Source organism: Dasypus novemcinctus, chromosome 13 (assembly GCF_030445035.2).
Source record: "Dasypus novemcinctus isolate mDasNov1 chromosome 13, mDasNov1.1.hap2, whole genome shotgun sequence".
NCBI classification, from domain to species: Eukaryota; Metazoa; Chordata; class Mammalia; order Cingulata; family Dasypodidae; genus Dasypus; species Dasypus novemcinctus.
Window position 1 is genome coordinate 92,285,933 of NC_080685.1, and position 24,421 is coordinate 92,310,353.

The 24,421-nt window shown below is 46.8% G+C and overlaps 1 protein-coding gene across 2 annotated transcripts; it reads right to left on the reverse strand.

Annotated features, from left to right (window-relative positions):
* Positions 1–76: 76 nt before the first annotated feature.
* Positions 77–16,469, reverse strand: FCMR (Fc mu receptor). Of its 2 annotated transcripts, none has more exons than XM_004470050.5 (8): positions 16,277–16,469; positions 10,135–10,470; positions 9,263–9,400; positions 8,099–8,306; positions 5,485–5,615; positions 4,991–5,146; positions 4,752–4,810; positions 77–1,980 (listed from the first exon to the last, which is right to left on the reverse strand). In XM_004470050.5, the coding sequence occupies exons 1-8, from the start codon at positions 16,311–16,313 to the stop codon at positions 1,780–1,782; spliced, it is 1,266 nt and encodes a 421-aa protein (XP_004470107.2). In that variant the 5' UTR covers positions 16,314–16,469; the 3' UTR covers positions 77–1,779. The 2 variants fall into 2 exon arrangements, with proteins under 2 accessions (XP_004470107.2, XP_004470108.2); XM_004470051.5 differs by having other exon boundaries at positions 8,099–8,303; positions 16,277–16,411.
* Between the last annotated feature and the right edge of the window lie 7,952 nt (positions 16,470–24,421).

Sequence of the window (24,421 nt, forward strand, 5' to 3'; positions counted from 1 at the left end):
TGTTCATAAAGTGGCCCAAGGACAGCCCTGGAAGGCTCTGTTGGAGACTGTGAATAATCTACAAAGCAGATGCCTGTATTTATTACAACTCTATTTAATTGCTGTCAGTGTTTTAACTGATGTTATATTTATTTGTGAGATTAAATCTTCTGCAAAGGTGGCACAGTGTCCTGTGCTTATATGCTCCTGCCACAGTGTGGGGCAGTGGATGGGTGCTCTGCTCAATGGATACTTAATAAACTGGATTTTTGGTCTGGCCTTTGAATTGTTGAGAAACAGTGAGGGATGCTGGGGTATGCCCTTGAACTTTAGCACATAGAAATCATGCTGTCTTATGATATCTGCAGGGACAGAGCATTGGGGAGGGGGTTGGGGGCACCAGTCAGAGATGAAAATGACAGAAGATATAATGTAAGTTAAGGTGCCAGCACAGAGCAGGCTCTGTAAACATTCCATTCATACCTGTATTCCCCCCAACTACTCCTCCTTTCCCCTTTGCATGCCCTTCTTTTCATATCCTACTCATTTTCCTTTCATCTGCCACTTGAGAGTTGCCGGTGTCAAACTGCCATTGCTTATGACATACTTGCCCAATCTGTGATGATATTCCCTGCTAATAAAAGGCAACAGAATACAATTCTGGCAGCCTTTCCCTTCACTTCTGGATCAGTGCCCAGAAAGGCTGAGATGTGTGTCTGGGACAGGCCTCCTTCTTAATAGGAAGGCTAGGCATCTCTCCTCTCAAGCTCTGGCTGAACTTTGTAGTTGACTTAATTTCAAAGATAGAATACCTGACTGTGATGTTAATCCAAAAACTCCAAGGAGAAATAGTATATGTAGGAAGTGGGGCTTCTCTTTATCCCTGACAGAAGTGCTACTGCAGAGGCCCTGGCCCTCCAGGAACCTAAGATCGCTTTCCTTCCCTGCCCTGCTATGAAGGATCTGGAACTGACAAAGAGAACACAGCACTGTAATGATTTTGGACCAAGGGTGGCTAGACTAGACCAACATTAAGTGGACAAACATCAGTGCCAGGCTATGAAAGAGGGACAGGGAAACGATAAAGACGATGTCTAAAAGAGGAAAAATGCTGGGGTCAGGCCACTTGCAAGCATCAAAGAGGTGACTTAGAGAGGAGAGGATTTAGGGATATATATGGTAATGCTTTCTGCTTCTTACTCTTGGGCTTACCTAACTTGGATGCAATTTTGCTTTCATTAACCAGGAAACGGATGTGGGAACATCAATGCCAAACGCATTGGGCACTAACGAGATAGGTTCTGGCCATTTGGAATCCTTCATCACATCAAAATAAAAGGACTCCAGCTAAGTGGAATTTCACTCACAAGTGTCAGCCTTAAAATCAGGGCAAAGAAATTCTCGAGGGGTGTCTTCATACCAGGCCCCTTCCCAGCTTCCCGAGGCTGAGGCACCTCCCACCTCCCACGATGCAGCCCAGGGGGCTTCTGTCTGTGTGAGGCCCAAGCCCGGGAAGGACTTGAGAAGCAACAGCCAGATGCCATGTGGCTTAGAGCCAGGGCAGCAGAGGCCCCGCGGTCAGGACCCCCAGCCTCGTAGATGACTCAGGAAGGAAGCAGGGGGCATCAGAACAAAAGCTCTGAGCCCAGAGCCCCCTGCCGACCAGAGGAGGCTGCAAAAATGGGTAAGGGGAGCAGGGGATCAGAGCTACACTCAGGGCAGAGAGACCGGGGTTGAGAGTCAACGTGGGGAGTGGGAACTGATGAGCGAGCCAGGAAGAGCGGGAGCCTGTGTTGGAAATCAGTAGACAGATGAGGCTCCTTGGCACAAAGATCCAGGCCTGGAGGGAGAGCCCGGCTGGTGAGTCAGGCAGGGAATATTGATGTAATCCTCTGAATCAGCACCCCCCACCTTGGCAGGGGGCTGGCAGTCGAAGCTCAAGCATTCACAGCTGGTCTTGAGGACCTCCCAGGAGCCGGGGAGCCAGAGAGTTCCAGACACCTGGGAACGACCAACAAAATGTCACTGGATGTGGAAAGGGTGATTTTTAGTAACTTTCCAGACAGATTTCCACAGTGGGAGAATGGGGTGCACAGGCATGGTTGCTGATTTCCAGAAAGTGAAGACCAGAAGTGGCTGAGCCCCATCAAGCGGGCCAGTCGTGGGGATTTTCAGGGTGTCCAGTTACCCTAGGTAACTGGAAAATACTTAGATCTAAATATGGACAGGAAATGCCTTCAACGGAGCTTAAACTAAAATCATGTGCTAAGCATGGGTCTGAAGGAGACCCAGCTGCCATAGGAGTTTCCCCTCGGGGATTAGATGATGTGACTTGTGGAATAAATAGGCCTCTTCTTAGGGAGTCATTAGGAAGTAGGGTGAGTCATGTCTAGAACCTCTGAAAGGGCCCAGGGAGGCCGTGACCTGGCATGACAGTGCATTCCAGGAAGGGGAGGAAGACAGCAGACCTTGTGGGGACAGAACCTTCAGGATGGTCCACCATCAAGACCGCCGTCCCTCAGAGGACAGGACTGTGCCAATGAGCCTGACAGGCCATGATCACTGTAACAGCCAGAAGAGGAGTTTGCCAAGGAACAGTCAAGTCTTTAAGCTCAAGTGCTGAGAACTAGAAGTACATTGAGTGTCCACTGAAAGGAACTAGACTTTTCGTACTTTATCAAAGAGGGAAGCAGCAGCAGCAACTTGCTTCAAAAATATATATCCTGCCATATCCCTCTGAATGGACCGGGAGAGAGTGTAAACTACAACGTAAACTATAATCCATGCTGTGCAGCAGTGCTCCAAAATGTACTCATCAAATGCAATGAATGTGCCACACTAATGAAAGAAGTTGTTGATGTGGGAGGAGTGGGGGGTTGTGGGGAGTGGGGTATATGAGAACCTCTTATATATTTTAATGTAACATTTTGTGTGATCTATGTATCTTTTAAAAAAAGATAATAAAAAAAGAAAAAAATATATATGTCCCACTATCTATTACAATTTTTCATTTGAGATACATTTATTTGGCTTCAAAAAGTAAAATGTCCCCTGTGAAGGCTGAAATACCCAGACATCAATAAATCCTATGTGTTGTGTAAGCTTGTTCGGTCAGTTACCTTTTAACCCTAGCCGTGGGAATGAGAGTTTCAAGCAGCAAGGCCGGGTAGATTTGAGTGAGGTACAGGCTGAGCTGAGGGTCTGTGTGGTCAAAGGGCAGTTTGAAAGAAAGCAGGTGGTGTAAGAGAAGAGTAGATGAAGGTCAGTCATGGGAAGATGGGAAGGACACATTTTAGCAATTTCAAAATTTAGCTCAAACTCAGTCTAGAACACTGAATTTTTGAGTATCAAGGATGGGCAAGGGTCTTGGCAAAAATATGTCACCCACATGAGGCAGAGCCTTTCAGGGAAAAAGTCTGAGCATGGCCCAAGCCAAAGTCCTGGGCATCATTGTACCATTCCAAAGCTCCTGTGAACCTTCTCTAGCAGGGGTGAGGGCAAGCTCAGGACGCTGGAGGTGACTTTGGCAGAGCTATTTGTTACTGGGTATTGCTCTTTTGTCAGCAAGGCACATGCTTACCCAGCCAGCGACCACTTTGCTTAGCCTTCCTTGAAAGTAGGTGTGGCCACATGACTAAATTCTGGCAGGTGGGATGCCAGCAGTAGTATGTAAAATTTCAGGGGCTGTTCCTGCAAAAGAAGCTGGGTGTAGCTCAGTGGTTGAGTGCCTGCTTTGCATGTGTGAGGTCCTGGGTTCAATCCCAGATACCTCCTTTTTAAAAAAATAACAAAATAAAAGCAGCAGCTTGCTGAACTTCACTTTCTCTTTCGCCCTCTTGTGGGTGGCCCAGGTACTGGTGATGGAGCTTGGAACAGGGACCAGGTGAGAAGACTCCAGGGGATGGTGGAGCAACAGAGAAGGGATCTGAGTCCCTGGATGATCTTGTGGCCCAGCACACCCCACCTTTGGACCTTCACTTAGAGGAAAATAGGCTATCATCTTGTGAGCCCTCTGCTGCGGGGTCTGCTGAAGTAGCTTAGTCTAAAGCCAATTAAGACAGGGACACTGGCCACAGTTTTTTCTGGTTCCTGAGGTTTTGGCCACTGTAGGCTACTTTAGAGACTAGGACGTTCTCTCTTCTTCTTTTGGAAAAGCATAGATGAATGGATAGTTTCAAGGCTTTTTGCACAGCTATCAATGGCCACTGATATCGGAACAAGCCCCCTGCCCACCGCGGGATGTGAAGAGGAGTGCTTGCTCCGGCTCCTGGCTCCCACCTGCTGCCTGTCTGCAGGCCACGCCCTCGGCTAGGCCCGCTGCCTCCAGCCACGGGGAAGTCAATCTCCTCACTTCCGAGGGAGCGCACTAGAAAGTTCTCCCTCATATCAGGGTGATACTGGGAAGCTCCCATCTCCTTAGCACCTCCTAGAAGTCTAATCTCTTCCACATCAAAAAACGTACGTATTTGGAGCGTCAGCATCGTCCTCTGCTGAGCTCCTGGCACCCGGCACACATTTACCCCAGGAGAAAGGCTTGGCTAAAAGCCAGGTACGTAACCAAAGCCACCACAGTGGTCGGGTCGTCGGTCTACCCACGCCATCCAACGAGGAAACGGACGGCTCGTCCACAGGCCCAGGGCGCTGGGGCTGCTGGCCACGCCCGCCGCTCCTGCGAGGCTGCAGCGCGAGAAACTGCTCTTCAAGAGGGAGCGCCCAGGGCTGCGGCTGCGGTTGCCATCGCGGCTGCCGGTCAGGGGAAGGGAGGCGCTTACCTGCAGCCCCGCGCTGGCCTCAGATGCTCCCGGGCCCGGCCGCGGTGGCGCCTGCTCGCCTAAGGGGAACCCGAGCGGGCGGCGCTGAGCGCGCGGTGGAGGCGCGCGGCCCCGCTTCCCCGCGCCGCGCGCCCCGCACGCGGCAAAGTCCCGGCAGGAGCGCGCCCCCCGCACCCACGCTGTTCCGGCGCCGGCCGTTTGTCCGCCCCCGGGTCCTCCCAGCGTTCCCGCGAGCTCACCCGCCGCCTCCTCCCCGCGAGCGCGCCGCGGGCAGGCGCTGTAGATGTTCTGGGGGCGCGGCCGCTGCGACGCGCGGGGCCTCTGCGACAGGCGCCGCTGGGAGGCCTCCAGGGCGTGCATCCTCATGGCCAGTCGGCGGACCTGCCGGGAAAAGGCTTCTCGGCAAAGCCAGGGGAAGGAGGGAGGAAAATGTCAGAGGCCTGTGGCCACCCACTCCCCACCCTCGAGTCCTGCCAACCAAAGGCAGTCTCCCCCCCTCTCCCCCCAGCGGCAGTGACCTGTACACGGTCACCAAAAGGGTGCTGGATGCGTGACCCTCCCGGAACGGGGTCCAGGCCACTGACCTCCATCCACCTTCCCCACGCCCCAGGCTCCCTGAGGTTCCCCGGGGACCCCCGGAACTGCGGTTGGAGGGAGGGAAGGGGGTCTGACCGTCCTGGGCCCTGGGGGTCGTCCAGCTCTCCTTAGGCAAGCCCTGAGCCAAGCCGTTCACCTTTTCTCCTCCGAATGGACCTTTTTATCATCATCCCCAGCAGTGCCAGCAGGATAAGGCCCAGGATGGTGGGAATAAGGATGTGAAATCCTTGATCTTCTGTCCTTTCAGACAGGCCTCGGTTGAAGGCTCTGAGGAGGAAAGAAAATGATGGAGGAAGAAAAGGTCACTAAGAGAGAGAGGTTTAAGGAGGAACCGATGAGTGGCCAACATTTGGGAGAGAGGTTTGTCCCTTTGTGTTAAGGAGTCCAACTCCCCCCCCCCCCCCAAAGAATCTTGTCTATGGAGTCAGGAAACCTGGGTTCAAATTCAGGTTCTGCCTTTTATTGACTGTGTAATTTTGAACAAATCTCTTATCTCCTCTGAGCCTTATTTCCCCATAAATGGGGATAGTAAAACCTGATTCATACAGCCGTGAAGAGTGTGAAACCATATAATGGCTACAAAGAACTTAATGCACTTGGTTTCTAGCAGGACTCAATAAATGTTAGCCCCCGCTTCCAAATTTTGCACTTCAGTTTCTTCACAAGGTTGTTAGGAGGAGTAAATATTAGTTAGCGTCATGTGACTGTAATGTCTGTTGAAAAGGGGAAGTTTTCCACATGGTGTTCTCTCTGCCTGGAAGCTCATCTCTCCTGCTCTATGCATCAAAATTTTACTTTCCTTAAGGAGTCAGTACAATAGCCCTCTTTTCTTTCCCAATCATGATAAGCCAGAATCATTTCCCCCCATTCATTGTTTCCAATTTTTGTGTTCATACCCTCACCACAATCAAACTTGCATCAGTTAGGAAGACGCGGCCATTGCATGTTATCATCTTTTACATCTTCAGGATATAACACAGCCCCTGGCCCATTGGAGAGACTCAAAGTGTTGAATTGACTTGACTCACTGGGAGGTTGCTGGGATATACTCAACTAGGAAACTAGGAAATAATGGTTCTTCTAAAAAGCACTAAACTCTCCTGACCTTAGTTTCCTCATCTATAAAACCCAAATGATGTTGGAGTCCCTTTCTACACTAACGTAATTGTCTTTGGTTAAGCAAAAATAATTCCCCTGGTTATGTTTCTTACGATGCCCGGCGTAGTGCTGCCCTCTAGTGGTCTATTGCAGCACTTCCCTGGACTGAGCGTAGCCAGCGGACCAGTGCTGTTCAATAGAAACCTGAGCCGCATGTGTTATTTTAATTTTCTAGTAGCCACATTTTTAAAAAGAGGAAGTAATTTTGATAGGAATATTTTACTTATCTAAGAACATCTAAGATTTCATTTCTACATCTATTTAATGTAAAATTATTGATGTACTACATTCTTTTTTTGTATGAAGTCTTGAAAATCCAGATCAGTTCATATTAGCCACAGTTCAAGTGCTCAGTAGCCACTTATGGCTACTAGATAGAACAGCACAGCCTTAAACTAATAGTTCTCAATCTTAGGCGTATTTAGAATCACATGGGGAGTTTTAGAAAAGTATGGTTGCTGGGCCCCATTCCCAAGAGTCGGGTTCAGTTGGTCTGTGGTGGCCTCAACCCCGTGATTTTTTTCTTCAAACTCTCCCAAGGCAATTCTAATATAACAGCAGTTAACACTTAGTAACTACCAGGCACTTGCTCTATCTCATGAATTCTCACACTAGACCCATTGAGGAAGGATAGTGTAAGACATGAGGGAAGGCGGCTGGTTAGACTCAAGCCACGACAGCTGGGACGTGGCTGGTCAGAACGCAGCCCCCTGCCTCCAGCCCGGAAGCCCCCTGAGGGGAGGCGGCTGCTTGAGAACAAAGCTGTATCCTTTACGGCCAAAAAGCACGCCAAGACCCTGGGCACGAGGTCCCCTTTGAAACTCCACGGCTCAAAAGAAGCCTCAGGTAACTCCGAACAGAAAGGCCTCCCTATGGGTTCCCTGAAATCTGACCCGTGAAGGTAGTAATCAGGGCAGCAAGTACCTGAGATCCCTCAGGTAGAGGAGGAGAGGCCTTAAAAAGGCCTGTCCTGGGGCTCCACGTTGTGCATCTCACCCTCTACCAGCCCGCACCCATGTCTTGGGTGTGTACTCTCTCTTTTCTTTCATTTATTAATAAACTTTTTTTTACTGGCCTCATTAAACTGGCACATCTCTGAATCCTTTCTTGTGATGAAGCCAAGAACCAAGAAACCCAGAGATGACAAACGAAGGAGCTGAGGTATAGAGAAGTTGGTGACCTCAGCACCTGAAGCCATCCTCTCAACGTCTGCAACACTGCAACCCATGTGGCGGCCAGCGCATTGGTATGTGAGCACGCTGCTACTGAATGCTGTGAAATGTTGTGCAAAATTAAGCAGTCTTCTCTAGAGTTCTTCCTCATCAAAAGAGATCTGAATGAGTGTTGAGTGCCTGAAGGACTTGGGTCCCAGCTCCCCAGGACCTTCTGCTGGGCCATTGACGAGCACATTCCTGATGCAACTAACGAGTCAATGTGCCGTGTTCCTACGTAGTGTCTTTTGCATGGTCTTCTAGAGTAAAGTCAGGAAGCTTCTCTGATGGTCACATTTCAGGAAGATTCCAGTGGCTCTCCTACCTCTGGGCTCCTTTGTCTGGGGATGAGCCCACCCTGGACCGGGGAAGGCCTCTTACCTCTGCCTGTGCAGCCTGGTGTGGTGGTTGTAGCTGGCTGTCCGGAGCCTGAGCAGCGCCACCTGAGCTGAGGTGGATGGCTGGAGGGTTGGGGGCTTGGCAGCAGGTGCTGAAGATATGCTGGCAACTTGAGGGTGGTGGGTGATGGGGGAAGAGGGAGAGGAGTGGTGGACTGGAGGGGTCTGAGTCCTTTGAACTGTCGTGGCTACTGCATGAGAGAGCAAGAAAAAGTGGCTTTTCACATACACATCTTAGTCTCAGTAGGATTGAGTCGCTGTCGTTTTGCCAAGCACACTCTTCCCTTTTACCCAGACAACCTTTGCTCTTATAGTCCTCAGGGCCTGGGATACCTTCCCAGCAGGCCATCTACACCCAGTGAATTCCTATCTTTATTTGCTCCAAATGCCATTTCTTCCAGGAAGCCTTCCCTGATTTCCCAGACAGGTCACTCACTCTCCTCTGAGCATGGGGAAAAGCTTGCTTATAATTCTGTTCCCTCTCTTTCTCGTGCTATATTTGTGTGCTTGTCCATCCTCTCCCATCCCGCACCTACCGGTCATAACCTTGGATATATGATCTGTTCAATTGCACTAGCGCTCTTGGCCCTCAGCATGGTTCTCTTATAATAATGTTCAATTAATGTCTCTAACTCACAGGGCAGACATGAGGATAGGATGGAATATTGCATGCCCAAAGTGCTTTAAACTGGAAAATGATATAGAAATATAAAGGTATCCTTAGCATGGTCATCATTAATCTTCTTATTGAAAAATAGAATTGTTAAAATCCTGGACACTAGCAGGTGGAAGACAGCAGAAGGCATGATGACCTCTGGCTGGGAAATTTCTGCCTAGTTTTGGTTGTGACCGTCATTCATCAAAGAGCGAGATTTTGTGAATGGAGCACAAACTTCATTACTTTGGTGCCACCTGGTGGTGATATGTGAGTTCTACAAGTAGGGCCTGGTGTCCAGGCCGTAGGGCAGGCTTGAGAGACCTGCAAAGCTGATCTCAGGAAAAGTACCCTTCCCTAATTCAGGGCAATGTACATCTGAGACTCGCCTCTGCTCACCAGCACCTCTGAACTGAATGCACCCTCTCCCCTGCTCTTCATAATGCCCTATCATCTCTTCCACCTCTTCTACTCTAGCTTTGTTGACCTGACCTTTGGATATGAATTCAGGAGTGGCCTCTGTAGGTACATGGGGCCAAAGGGCAGTAAAGGGCATCGGCAGGTGCAGACGACTAGGAAACCATCTCGAAGGCTCAGGTTTCAGCATCTCTTCCAAGAATGGGTTATACTCTGTTGGAGGCAAGAGGAAGACATTGGTGGACTCTAGGAGGTGACTGGAGCCTGGGGAAGGGACTGTGGGTGGGAGCTGAGGCTGACTCAGCCAAGGTGGGTGCCAGTGAGGCAATGGCAGCTGATCCTCCTACGGGAACAGAAAAGGAACTGGCCGCGGTGCTGCCCCGATGAAATGTTTTCCTCCCAGATCCCAATCAACCTTTCCTGCAAAACTATCAAAGGCCACTGGTATTCGAGGCTGTGAGTTAGTGCTGCATAAAATCAGTGGGGCCAAGAGAAAAAGCAGGATTTAGGAAAAATAAGGAATGATCAGACCACAAAGAAATAAGTTTGGCCTACAAAAGAGAGTGCCTTTCTTTTATACTCATCCCTGATATTTCTCACGGAGCAGTTATATAGGACAACTATGTCCTTTTGCTTTGCGTTTCCTCTGGTCTCATAACCTGTCCTCAATCTTACCCCCAGCCCCTCATGCCCTGGGTAGGGTGGACAATAAAAGGAGAGCGCCTATCTCATTCCTTTCATGCACGCTGGATGGAAAACCCTGTGGATCTCGGAGTTCATTGACTTGATGAGTTTTCAGCTATGAGGATCCCAGTTATTATGGGATCGGCTAATATGGCAATAGGGTAAGGGTTTGGGGCTCTGTTGAAGTTGGACAGTTGCTGCACCCTTCCCAAGTGGAACAGTTTCCTGGGTGAGTGGCACCTCCAGCCAGTTGGGGCACCTACCCCTGCTAACGCTCAGGGTGACTTGCTGGGTCTTGTCCCGGTCTGTGTCCCTGCCTGCGCCACAGGCATAGACTCCACTGTCACTCTCGGTCAGCTCGGTCACCTCCACCAGGAACAGATGCTTGTCTGGGGAGCGCTGGAGGGTGACTCGGCTCTTGTATTCCTCCTTGACAAAGTTCGTGTTGGACACCACGGTGGAACACACCCCAGATGTGGCTACCACCCGACACAGATAGAGCCTCTCGTGCGGTTCAGGAAGCGGGCACTCGATGGTAATGGATCCGCCTGGCTCTCCCTCCAGCTTTACTTCTGGGAGCATCCTCAGAGCTCCAGATACTGTAGGGAGAGGAAGGTAATACAGAGGAAACCCCACCTCCAGTTTATCCCAAGCCCAGCCACACCCCCAACTCAGGCCCTATCTCCAAACCTCTCCCTGGCCCGAGCCCGACCTCCTTATCAGCCCAAGCCTCAGCCCCATCCTCATCTCTCGCATCAGCCTCTCCCTGTCCCCAACCCTCTTCACAACCTCAGTGTAGCTTTATATCCATCCTCAGCCTTAGGCCCAAGTCCGAGTCTCAGCCAGGCTCTCCCCAGCCCTGGCCCAAGCCTTAAGCTACTCCTCAGCCCCAACCCAGCCTCATCACCAAACCTGACCCTGTAAGGACCCGGACCCTGAACCCCTGAGGATAGTAAAGCCTGTAAAACCCACTCCAAGGAGAGGTCATATGCCACGGATGACCCCAAAGAGCACAGGTGACTTCAGTGTGGCATTGGGAGGCATGGCACAGTTATGCTGCAATGGATTTACCTTTTCAGTTTAGTATTGTTCAGACCCACACAACCAACAATTCATCCACAGTTCTCTTTATTAAATCAGTCCCGAGTATTTCCTGAATGACTTGATTGTGACAGTAAGATGGCCAGCATCCTTCCTCTCACAGAGCTAAACCTTTAATGGGTGATGCAGACAAATGCACTGAGCCCCACGGCAGGTAGCTCAGGCTTCCTTGGAAGCGCCAAGCCGGCCCCCTGATCCAGACTGTTGCAGGGGGTGGTGGGGTCTGAGGAAGACTTTCTGGAAGAAGTGAATGAGGAATGGGCATGGGAAGCAACTGAGAATGATGATTCTGGGGTAGGGAACGTAGGAAAAAAAGCAAGAGTGCCGGCCAGTGTGTGCTCCGGGGGCACGAGTGTGCTCATGTTGCATGTGTACTGGGAAAGGGCGTGGAGCCGGGAGGGAAAAAGATGCCGTTCATCAAGACACAAAGGCCAATGGACTAGAACCGAGAGTTCAGAAATAAACCCTCAAATTTATGGCCAGTTTATTTTTGACAAGGGTGCCAAGTCCACTCAATGGAGAAAGAATAGTCTTTTTAACAAATGGTGTTGGGAAAACTGGATATCCACGTGCAAAAGGATGAAGGAAGACCCCTACCTGACACCATTTACAAAAATGAACTCAAAATGAATTGGTGATCTAAATATAAAGGCAAAACTATAAAATTCCTAGAAGAAAATATAGGGAAACATCTTTAGGACTTTGTATTAGGCAATGGATTCTCATGAGCAACAAAAGAAAAGAGATAGATAAATGGGACTTCATCAAAATTAAAAATTTTTGTACACCAAAGGATATTATAAAAGTAAAGTAAAATGACAACCCACAGAATGAGAGGAAATATTTGGAAACCATACATCTCATAAGGGTATAATATCCAGAATAAAGATCTTATAAGTCAACAACAAGAAGACTAACAACCCAAATAAAAAATGGGCACAGGACTTGAATAGACATTTCTCCAGAGAAGATATCCAAATGACCAATAAACAAATGAAAATATGCTTAACAGCATTAGCCACTAGGGATATGCAAATCAAACCACAGTGGGATACCACCTCCTACCTACTAGAATGGCTACTATAAAAACAACAACAACAAACAGAAAATAACAATCGTTGAAGAGGATGAAGAGAAATAGGAACCCTCATACATTGTTGGTGAGATTGTAAAACGGTGAAGCTGTTGAGGAAAACAGTTTGGTGGTTCCTCAGGAAGTTAAGTCTAAAATTACCATGTGACCCAGCAGTCCCACTTCTGGGTATATACCCCAAAGAATTGAAAGCAGGGGCTCAAGCAGATATTTGCACACCAATGTTCATAGCAGCATTATTCACAATAGCTAAAAGGTGGAAGCCGGGTGTTCATCAATGGAAGAATGGATAAACAAAATGTGGTATATATGCGCAATGGAATATTATCCAACCGTGAAAAGGAAGTTCTGATACAAGCTACAACATGGATGGTCCTTGAATATGTCATGTGGCGTGAAATAAGCCAGACACTAAAGGACAAATATTGTATGATTTCCCTTATATGAAATAATTAGAACATGCAAATTCATAGAATCAGGAATTAGAAAACAGGTTACCAGGGGGCAGGGATGGGAGTAGCGAATAGAGTTAATGCTTAATTGGTACAGAGTTTCTGTTTGGGGCGATGGAAAAGTTTTGGTAATGAATGGTGGTGGTGGTAGCACAACACTGTGAATGTGATTAACACAATTTAATTGTATATTTGAAAGAGTTTAAAATGGAAAATTTTAGGTTGTATACCTGTTCCCAGAATAAAAAATTTTAAAAACCCATAGAACTGTACAACCCAAAGAGTGAACCCTAATGTAAACTATGGACTCCAGGTAATAGTATTAATATCATTATGATAATATTTGCTCATCAATTGCAATAAAGACACCACACTAATGCAAACTATCAATAATAGGGAAAACTGTGTATGTTTGTATGTGGGTGGTGTGTAAGGGAAATCTGTACTTTCGGCATGATTTTCTGTAAAGCTACAACTGCTCTAAAAAAGTTTTTTAAAAAAATTTGTTTCATGAGTCCTTGACATCAAAAAGCTTATGCTATAGCTGAAAGAAGACAGAGCTAACACGGTTGAGCCTTTTCGAGAAAAGGGTAAGACCATATATGATTAATTGTTAACTAAGTGTGCATATGTCTGGGAAGAGTTTTCATAGGGTAAAGTGTATGTGCCTTGGGGTGAGGTTGGGAAGCTGGGGTGGAGGAGGAGAGCGTCTCCCAGGGCGAATGAAAAGGCCCTGTAAAGACTGGGATGTAAGAGAGAACATGGCGTGATCGTGGAGCAGAGCACGCCATAAACTTCCTGAAACTCATCCACAGACCGCACCTTAAGAGGAATTTAAAAGCACATAAGGAGAGCCAAGGAGAGCACTGGGGAAAGAGGCAAGGCTTGAGGCTTCTGGGTGAGCCGCGAGGTCTAAGGAGGACATTCCCGGTGGAAGGAAGAGTGACAGCAGTGAAGAGGTAAAAAGAAACTTGGGGGCATGGGGTGGGGCTTTGAGGAGGGTAGGAGAGGGGCAAATGGCGTTTTTTGCCTTTCAGTACACCCTGTGATTTTCTGTTGAAAGGTGGACATCGTGTCCTGTGTAAAAGGAACCTTTCCTGTGAAGTTTACTTGCCTAGGAGTTAGGCTCTGTTTACTGTTTGCTTTAGCTGTAGGTGCCAGAGGCTGAAATTGCCCCCCCCCCCTCCCGGGTATCCTTGTTTTTGTCTCCCCTGTTGTGTCTGAGCCTTGCAGTTCTCTCTCTTGTCATCACCTGTTATTATCCAGGAGCCCTCTTCCTGTCATGGTTAAGTGTGGGGGGAGAAGAACATTCTAGAATCCTATGATTTGGTCTCAGGGATTTGGTGAGCCTGTGCCCTGGGCCGAGATCTTTACAGGGACTTCTCAGCTTTTTTCCCCTCCCTACTCCCTAAGTGACACAGGAAGTATAGAGGGGGCTGGAGTTTAGAACTATTCTCCCCCAAGTTGGCTAGGCACGTTAATCAACTAAATAGTTTCTTCTGAGGGCTGTCTTTTATGGAGGAGAATGGACTGTGTTGAGCATATTTCAAAATGGCTGCTTTCGTTCCAGCAAGGGTGCTAGAACATGAAAGACACTTTCTCCCATCTTTGCTGTGACAAAATTGTGGGGCTCATGAAGGTAAAACTCAGGAAAGCGTGGGAGCACCCCTAAAACTCGGTCCCCAGAGTCTCTAACTCTCAAATTAGTCCGCACTGAACTTCCAGCAAGTCATCAATTACAGTTTAAGCATTCCTAACAGCACTGACTCCAGCACAGTTTCTGTCCTTGGGCTTTTGAGCATAAGGTGTGGTTCTTTTTATCAGTTTCTCTCCTGTTTGGGGGACAGTGGTTTGCCCTGTGACCTCAATTCTTTGATGGATCTAAGAAGAGTTGGTTGTTTTTCAGCTTTTTTCTTGTTGTTAGGATGGGAGCTAACAGGATCTTTACATGCCAGACCAGACACCAAAAGTCCTTCAACTATTCTTGAATGCCTATGTTGTCTTTCAAACTTATAATGCACAAAAGAACACTCTTGATTTCCCTTCCCAAACCTGTTCCTTCACAAACACTCGCCTTGTCAGTAAATGGCACCAGAATCGACCGAACTGCCGAATCCCAGTACTCATCCCCTTGCTAAAGAGTCAAGAATGAATTTTAGTTGTGATGGGGTGTGTACTAGGCCACAGCAGCGAGCATATTTATTTTTATGCATCAAGATAAATGAGCTTGGAAAGCCTACGCCCTGTGCTACTGCTTTGCTCTGCCAGGGAAACCACACGCACTCAGGCTCTGTGCCCTACGGCCCGGGCTGCATGCGCTGGTCTCTGGGGCCATTTGCTGGACCGGCGGCAAGAGGACAAATGAAGACTCAATGACTGTATGTCTAAATATTTTAAAGTTATCACTCAGGCTAAAAAACTGCTGAATAAAATATGTGCTGGCTCCCTATCTTGACAATTTCACATAGTTCTTAGATGTCTAGTCCGGAACAAGCCTCTGTAGAGGATACCGAACCAAGGCATCCTGCTCCCAGCTCTGGCCTTTCTCCCTGAATGAATAAGAAACTTTCACTCCTCAAGGAGCTCACCACTTAATAAACAAAATGTAAAGACACATTGAGCCACAGTATAAGATAAAATGTGATCAGCTTGTTGGGTTCAGAAGAGGGGACTCAGGAAAATCTATAAGAAGGTGGGGTATGAGATGAACTTTGAGGACCCATCAAGGGTGGTGGTGAGAGGAAGGATGTTTCTGGCAGAAGGAAGAGCATGAGTAAAACACAGTGGCAGGAATGTCCAGAATGTATGTAAGGAGGAGGTTAGAAAGTCCAAGGGAGTTGGATAAACTCATAGTGTAAGTAGCAAATGCAAGGGAGGAGTTTGTATTTAATTCAGTAGGCAGTGGGAGCCATTGGAGGTTTCTGGGAAGGGTAATCCTATGATTAGAGTCAAGCTCTAGGAAGGTTAATCTGGAGCTACACGCACACTGAGTCGAGAAAGTAGGAAAGATAGTTGAGAGGTGATTATGTGTTCTTTTCCTTTCCATTCCCCAAGGCTTTGCTTCTGATGCTGGTAATTGTGCATCTAGAAACTGCACAAGTTGGCCATTGATTAGCTCAAGGTCTGGGTAATAAACGATAATAGATGGTAAAAAGGTAGTCTGGGAAAGTTGATGTGTGTGTGTGAAGGGGGAATGTTGCAGGGTGGCAGTGATTATATAGGAACTTTCTGGGCAATTGTTCTGTAGACCTAAAATTGCTCTAAAAAGAAAGTTTTATTTATCTGTGTTTGAAGTCAGTCTGGCATTTTGAGGCTGTTATCAGAGACAGTTAAAACAGATGGAGTAGCTGTAGGAAACAGATTAGGACTACAGAACAGATTAGGGCGTCTTCATTTAGAGTTGAAATTCAAAAATCCAGGAATGAAAGAGACCCAAAGAAAGAGACTTCAGAGGTAAGAAGAAAGAACTATATAGGCACGTATGACAAGATCCCATATGAATAAGCTGATGCTTCTGGGAGAGGGGACACGGTCAGCCCTTAGGAGTTAACACCTGAGCAGAATGAGGTGTCTGGAGAGAGGAGCCCTGGCAAGGGGTGGGGAGGGCCTCCAGTATCTCGCACGGCCCCCATCCTCCCCGGCCCTAGGTGCTGGTTTGCAGCTGAATCCATCCAAGAAACCTCAGAGCCTGGCAACTCCCTTCCCTGTGGCCAATTCGAATCTCAGGTCTGTGGAGTGGTGTCTCCCCATAGCACTTACCTGGCAGGAAGAAAAGTGACCAAAGCCAGAGGTCCATGGCTCCTTCCAGAGCGAGATCCCATCCGAGAGCCACTGGACACGGGGACAGGCACCCACGGCTCACCCAGGAGCTCTTCACAGCCTGAAGCTTGAAACTGTTTTCTGGCCCCCACGAGAAGCAAGACTTGAAAATGAGGAAATGGCCATCTGTCTTGTTGCCTAATTAGTCTATGCTAAAAAGAAAATACCAGCAAGAGGCAGCGAAAGTCAGCGGCTGAGGAAACATCTTGTGTTGAGGGAGTGTGGGTCACCACGTTTTGAGGGCCTCCAGACAGCTTCTTAAGACTATTTATTTACTAGCAGGCATGATATCTCTTTGCCTTCGGTGCTTTATCTTAAAGGGGCCTCCCACGCTTTATGGATATTAACTCAGTCCTGAGCCAGTTTTATTTTATCCCTGTCTTAAAGATAAAAGAGCCCCCTCACACTTTCCCCCCCATCTCAGGAAGGCTGTACAGAAAGAAGTTTGGGCCTGAGGTCAGAAGATACTGTTTGTAGGTCCTACCAGTGACCAATGAACTCATTCAACAAATATTTTCAAGTACCCAGTCCATGGGGATGTTCACTACTGGGCTTTGAGCAATTCTCTAGCCTTCTCTGAGCCTCAGTTTCCTGATCTGTGAAATGGAGGGCAGGGCTGGGTGATCTCTGGTGCTCCGTGGAGCATCCTGCCAGGGGTCTTAACCACAGCTTGCCCTACGCGGGATCAGCCCCCCGCGTCTCTTCCGAGCCCCTCCATAAGGTGTCCACCCCTGGCAGGGGCGCAGGCCACCGTCCAGGACTCCAGGGTGTGACAGATCACAAAGCAACTCTACCTGATGTCACAGCAGCCTGGTGGCACGGTCCTGTGGGACCCCGAGGGTCTTGGGGAGAGGTCCAGTGACTGCTGAGGAAGACAGGGATGTTGCAGCAATCGGCCTTGAGGTGTCAGAAGACTGGGCTCCGGGCCTGGCTCAGCATGTTCTACCTTTGGGCAAGTCTCCCTGGGCCTCAATTTTCTCTTCTATAAAATCGGGGTGCTCCTTGCCCTGCCTACCTCCTTCAGACCAGGAGAAATCACGGATGTGGACGTGCTTTAAGAATGCTTTAATGAGGAGATGTGCAGGGTTGTTATTTATGAGTTAACACCTGAGCCAAATAGAAGTGTCTGGAGAGACGAGCACTGGCAAGGAGTGGGGAGGGCCTCCAGTTTCTCGTATGGCCCCCATCCTTCCCCGGCCCTAGGTGCTGGTTTGCAGCTGAATCCATTCAAGAAACCTCAGAGCCTGGCAACTCCCATACCTGTGGCCAAGTCAGATCTCATGTCTGTGGAGTGGTGTACTCCCAGGCTTTCATTCCTGGCTCTTCCACAGTAGGCCTGCTCTCAGGCCCCACACCCAGCCCCCGCACCCTCTCGTACCCAAGGGGGCTTCAAGCTATTCCCATCATCTTTTTAGGAAGGGTGTGGCTGACAGAGCCATGGGGCTCCACAGTGGTCCTGTGCAAGCCACCTCTGCATTCGCCCCCACACTCCAAGTTTGTCACTTGCTTTCCAAAACAACAACATCCGCAGTGAAAGTCAAATGTGAGGCTCAAGCAGGTGCAGAGGAAACTGTGTGGGCAGGCAGCTACCCTGCCCACACCCATCTGATTTGCCCAGGCTCAGAGCAGCTGTAGTTGTGATTTCCTCCAGCCAGCAACTGGGCCAAGATGTTAGAGGGCAGCCACAGCCCTCTGGTTAGAGTGAGTGTCTGCCAGAGGTCTTGGCTCAGATCAGCCTCCACCCTTCCTTCTTTGGAGGGCTCGTCCTGATGGCCCACAGCTGTGACACAGCTGGGCTCTACCATTCACTGGGTCCCGGCCTGGAGCTGTCCTGGAGAGAGTAGGGGGAGGGAGAGAGGAGAGAGAGACAGGGAGAGGTGATATGCATGTGACTATAAACGTGAAAAATATGATGTGTGAAGTGTGTGATGTGTGAAGTGTAAGTCTGTGAAATGCGTGCAGTGTGAGGTGGCAGAGTGTGAGGTGGGAATGTGTGATGTGTGAGTGTGTGAAATGCGTAAATGTGTGAAATGTGTGAGGTGTGATTGTGTGAGGTCAGGGTGTGAGGTGGCAGAGTGTAAGGTGGGGATGTGTGACTTGTGAGGTGTATGAAATGTGTGAGGTGTGATTGTGTGAAGTCTGAGGGTGTGAGGTGGCAGAGTGTGAGGTGGGAATGTGTGACTTGTGAGGTGTATGAAATGTGTGAGGTGTGAGTGTGTGAGGTGGGAATGTGTGATGTGTGAGGTGTGTGAAATGTGTGAGGTGTGATTGTGTGAGGTCTGAGGGTGTGAGGTAGAGTGTGAGGTGGGAATGTGTGATGTGTGAGGTGTGTGAAATGTGTGAGGTGTGATTGTGTGAGGTCTGAGGGTGTGAGGTGGGAATCTGTGATGTGTGAGGTGTGTATGGAATGTGTGAGTGTGTGAGGTGTGGCTGTATGACTGTGAGTGCTCATTTTTCTGTGAAGCTCAGATGTTGGCTAGGCTGTGGATGGGGCTTGCCAGGTGATGCGGGAGGGGTGTGGAATGAGAGAGGGTTGGAGAGATTTGTACATTAGGTATTACCCAAATGGAACCCTTACACATATCATATTGGGTTGTTAGGGGTGACCAAGATTGCCTTAACTTTCCTTTAGCAAGACTAAACTCTAGACAGGCTTCTTCCTGACCCCAGGCCCCTGACCTCCCTCTCACCTGGGCCTTTACTGTCCAGGCACCTGAGTGGCTCCTAACTAGGTAGCTCCTTATCTCCCTTTTCCTTCTTCCCAGCCCTTACAGACTCCAAGTGGCCTTATTACCACAGAGGAGAACATTCTGAACCAAACTGTCCTAATGGCAACCTCAACCATCCCTGTGATCAAACCCAACACTTTATTATCTTCCAGTGCTTTTCTTTGAATTCACTCTCATCCCTTAAATGCTTGCTATCCTTTGTTTCAACAGAGATGCATTCTACTTTCTCTCCCTTACCATGATAGCTATGAATAAAATCATTCTTATTGTTTCACATTGTCCAGTGCAGTTTATTTCTTGAGAGGGATCTGAGAACTGCCACAAAAAAGGTGACTCTTTAGAGTCTGAGTTTGTCTAAACTCCCAGACCCAAGAATTTCTAGTCGACCAAGATGTTGGGATGAGAGACTCTAGGGTTCTGTTCCTCCAAAGAATTTTTGAGCAATTAACAAAAACTGGCAGAACTATCTTTCTTAGAGCTCCAGAAAAGAGATAAAGATTACAATGAGTGGGTGAGTGCCAAAGTAAAAAAACACAACTTAAAAATGGTAGGAAAGTGTCACGGCACCTTTCTGCCTCAGTGTAGAGCCAGCCTGCACTCCCAGAACAGGTTCCTGGTTCCAGATCTGGAGGGAACAGAGTGATCCTTATGTACTTATGGGTGCATGTATGCCTGTGCCAGTTTATCTGGTAAAAGCTGAAGGACTGAATCAGGAATTCATCTCCGGTTTGCCATCCCAGAACTTGCCCTCCACACAGAAGCAGCCTAGAGGCTGCTAAATCAGTGTAAGAAAGAAATCAAATTGCTGTGCTCCCAGGACTAAGAGGAAAGCCTATTTCATGGGTAGAAGAGGTGGCATTCAGATTCCTTTAAACATGGGATTTCCTAAGGGCATGAGTGCATACCTAGAACAAGACACATGCTCAGAAAAAATTGGAGAAGACCCTACATCTTTGTCTCAGGCTGTTCTTTGAGAGTACTAGCCAGCACAGAACCAGTCTGCCAAGACTGTGGAACGTGTTTTTCTGCATTGGTTTGTTTGATTTTGTTTAAACCTGGCATTCAAGGAAATGTCTGTCATATTACTAACTGTATACAAATTTAAGGAACAAATAACTCTGGGACTAAATTCCAGAGTTGTTAACACATTAAAATACTAAAATGCATAGTGTCCAAGATAAGATTGAAAGGCATACAAGCAAAACAAAACAGGAAATGATGATCCATTCAAAGGAAAAAGATAAAGTATCAGAAATCATCAACAAAGCAAGTCTTTGTACATACCAGACAAAGACTTAAAAAATGTTCTTAAATATGTTCAAAGAGCTAAAGAAAACACAAAAAACTGAAGGATATCAGAAAATCAGTATGTAAACAAAATGAGAATTTCAGTAAAGAAATAGAAATTATAAACCAACAGAGGACCACAATAACTGAAATGAAAAATTCCCTAAAAGGATTTAGCATCAGAAAGGGAAGAATTTAGTGAATTCAAAAATAAGACAAGTGAAATTATTCAGTCTGAGGTGGAGCAGTGTGATGGTTTGAAGCAGTGTAGTCCCTTGAGAATCTTGTAGTTAAGGCTAATCTATTCCTGTGAGTGTAAACCTACTGTAAGTGGGAACTTTTGTTTAGGTTATTTCAGTTAAGGCTTGGTGCAATTACTCCTTTTACTAGGGTCCTTTATAAGAGAATGAAATTCAGACAAAGAGAGAAAAAGCTGTGGAAGCAAGAAGCTGGAAGCAACAAAACCTGGAAGAGAAGGAAGAGACCAGCAGATGCTGCCATGTGCCTTGTCATGTGACAGAGAAGTCCAGGATCACTGGAAGCTGGTCTTTGTGAGAAAGCATCACCTGATAATGCCTTGATTTGGACATTTTTTTCACAGCTTCAAAACTCTAAGCTTGTAAGCTAATACATTACACTGAATTTGAAGAAGTAATGGCTGAAAACTGCCCAAATTTACAGAAAGGCATGATACACACATCTAAGATCCCAGTGAAACTCAAACAAGTTCAACTTAAAGGCATCCACACCCATACACAGTATAATCAAATGGCGAAATGCCAAAAGCAAAGAGAGAACACTGAAAGCAACCAGAGAGAAGAAACACATCATGTAGAAGTGAGCCTCAGTAAGATTAAGTGCCAATCTCGCATTAGAAACTATGGAAGCAAGAAGATGGTGTGTGGGGGGTGATAACATATTTAAAGTGCTAAAAGAAGACAATTGCTAACAAGAATTTTTTTTTTAATCTGACAAAAGAGTGTTTCAAAAATGAGGGAGAGAATAAGACATTCCCAGATAAACAAAAGATGAAGGAGTTTGTCACCACTAGATCTGCCCTACATGCATTACTAAAGGGAGTTTTTCAGATTGAAAGATAAGTATAGGAGACAGTAGATCAATGTAGCATATATAAAAAAAGATCACTGGTATAGGTAATTGCATGGGTAATTATAAATGCCAGTACTATTGTATTTTGTGTGTAACTCCACTTTTTACTTTGGTAGAATCTAAGGTGCCAACACACAAAAAGTCATGATACCCAAGTGTAACGGCAAAGATCAACAAGGAAGGGTGGACCAATAATGAGCCCTTGAAATGATGGCTATGCTTAGGAGCCTGTGTGCCTGGAATAAGAACTAGGCCTAGAGCTGTAGGGTGCCTAAGAGTTACCTCCTGAGAACCTCCATGTTGCTCAAATGTGGCCACTCTCTGAGCTAAATTCAGTATGTAAATGCATTACCTTCCCCTCAATGTGGGACATGACTCCTGGGGATGAGCCTCCCTGGCACTGAGGGATTACTACCAATCACTAACTGGAGAAGCAACTAGAAAGAGACCTCAAATAAAAGGGTCAACTCAGACCAGCAGAATATCTCAGCCTACATGTTGGATCAAGTGTTAAAAACTGCTCTTTGATCTTGAATAAAAGGGGAAATGGCAAAGACAAATGAGTCAATATGGCTAAGAGTCTTCCAAAAAGAGTTGGGAGCTCATCAGAGGCGCTGTGCTTATGCGCACCTCAGCAGGACTCCAGAAAAAGCCAAAGTAGATACAACCCTAGGTACTGGTTCTCCAGAAGGCTACAGAGGTCCACAGAGTATATAGTCATGGCAGATGGATTTGGAGATCTGTGCCATGTCAGAGGGCCCTACTTTGGAATTTGTGCTCCTGAGTGTGATGGATTTGGACTCTAATGTAACTTTTCTACACATGCCTCTTCTGTCACTTTTACTGAACCTGTGGTTGGTGCCAGGGATGGTCCATACTCAGGAGACTTGAATCTCTGGACTCCTCTTGTGCCACCTGGGCCCTGAGCCTCAGCAGAGTGGTGGCTCCTACTTTCTGGTTCATTGGTCTTACCCAGGTCAGCTAACAGGGAGGTGAAGATAGTCAACCACCACACCAGGGAATCAAGAGTGCCTACAACTGTAAGCAGAGGAATTGCATCCATCATCCATGTGGAATCTAAGCCCCCTCTTGATCTAGAGGTGGAAGGGACATCACCATCCCAGAGTCCACAGAATGGAGGAATAAAATATGGACTAGAGTGGACTTACTGATATTCTACTATAAAACTATTGTGATGAGTAATAGAAGAAATTGAGGTGGAGAAAGTGGCCACAGTAGTTGCTGAGGGCAGGGAAAGGGTAGAAGAGATGTGATGTGGGAGCACTTTTGGGATTTTGAGTTATCCTTAATGATATTGCAGAGTCAGATGCTGGGCTTTATATATCCTGCCATTCCCACTGAATGTACTGGGGGAGAGTGCAAACTACAGGGTAAACTATTATCTGTGTAGTATAGCAGTGCCCTAAAATGTGTTCACTAAGTGCAATGAGTATGCCACAGTGATGAGGGAGGAGTGGGGGGTTGGGGGGTATACGGGAACCTCTTGTATTTTTTAAAGTAACATTTTTTTTGGTAATGTATATATCCTCAAAAATATACAATTTATAAAAATGATGTGGTGGGAGGTGGGGAGTGGGTTATATAGGAACCTCTTATGTTTTTTGTTTTTTTATGTTTTTTTATGTAACAGTCCTTGTGATCTATTAACTTTACTTTTTAAAAAAAGTCATGATAAAGCTATGACTTTGGAATACAATGTATAAAGATGTAATTTGTGACAAAAATAACATAAAGGTGGGGTAGAGGAGGGATATAGTAACAAAATTTGTGCATACCATTGAAGTTAAGTTGGCATCAAATCAAGTGAAATTGTTATAAATTTAGGATGTTAAATTCAGGCCCCATGATATCCACAAGGAAAATATGTGAAAAATACACAGAAGAAAATGAGAAGCGACTCAACAGGTTTTGCAATAAAATATCAACAAATACAAAAGTAGGCAAGAATGGAAGAATTGGGAGGCAAAAAAGGTGTCTGACTTACAAAAACCAAACAGCAAATTGCAGAAGGAAGTGCTGCATTAACAGTAGCCACTTTAAATGTAAATTAAATGGATTAAACTCTCCAACTGAAAGACAGAGATTAGCAGAATAGAAAAAAAAGCATGAACCTACCATATGTTGTTTATAAGAGACTTGTCTTAAATTCTAAGACACAAGTAGGTTGAAAGCGAAAGGATGGAAACAAATATTCCATGCACATAGTAAACAAAAACCTCTCAATTAAGAATAAAAAACCTTGGGTGGTTATACTACTATCAGATAAAATAAACTTCAAGTAAAAAACTGTCACAAGGGTAAAATAAAAAGGATATTATATGTTAATAAAAATGTCGATTCAACAAGACATAACAATGATAAATATATACATACTTGTGGCAGTTTGAAATTCTATTATGAATCCCCAAAAGAGAACTAATCCATTCCTGTGGGTGTGAGACCATTTTGACTGGATTATGTCAGTGAACTGTTACTCAGGTCGAGTCCCCACCCTCCTGCTAGTTCTGATAAAAACAGTGACACAGAGAAAGACACACAGGAAAAGGAAGCCACCATTTTTGATACTGCCATCTGAGAGAGGACCAGAAGATTTCATAAGCACAAAGCCCCCAAGAGGCTGGGTCCACAGAGCAGTTCAAGAGGAGATGATGAGCCCAGAGGGGAAGGCTTAGATCTCAGCAGAGACTGGCAGCCACCTTGCTTTGCCATGCGCCTGGACAACAGAAGTAGTAATAGCTGACTTTGGTGAGAATGCACCTCTTAAGTGCCTCAGTTTGGACTTTTCGCGGCCTTGGAACTGTAAGCTTTTACCCCACATAAACCCACTTCATAAAAGCCAACCCATTTATGGCACTTTGCAGTAGCAGCCTTTGGTAAACTAAAGCAGCACCTGAAAGCAGAGCCCCAAAATCTGTGAAACAAATATTGACAGATTTGA

Excerpts from the sequence above, each read along its gene's own strand:
- FCMR (XM_004470050.5), bottom strand. The coding sequence starts at position 16,313 with ATGGACCTCTGGCTTTGGTCACTTTTCTTCCTGCCAG. Across the intron at positions 10,471-16,276 it reads GTCACTTTTCTTCCTGCCAG|TATCTGGAGCTCTGAGGATG; the intron begins GTAAGTGCTATG and ends CTCTCCCTACAG. Across the intron at positions 1,981-4,751 it reads AGGCCAGCGCGGGGCTGCAG|GTGTCTGGAACTCTCTGGCT; the intron begins GTAAGCGCCTCC and ends GGTCGTTCCCAG.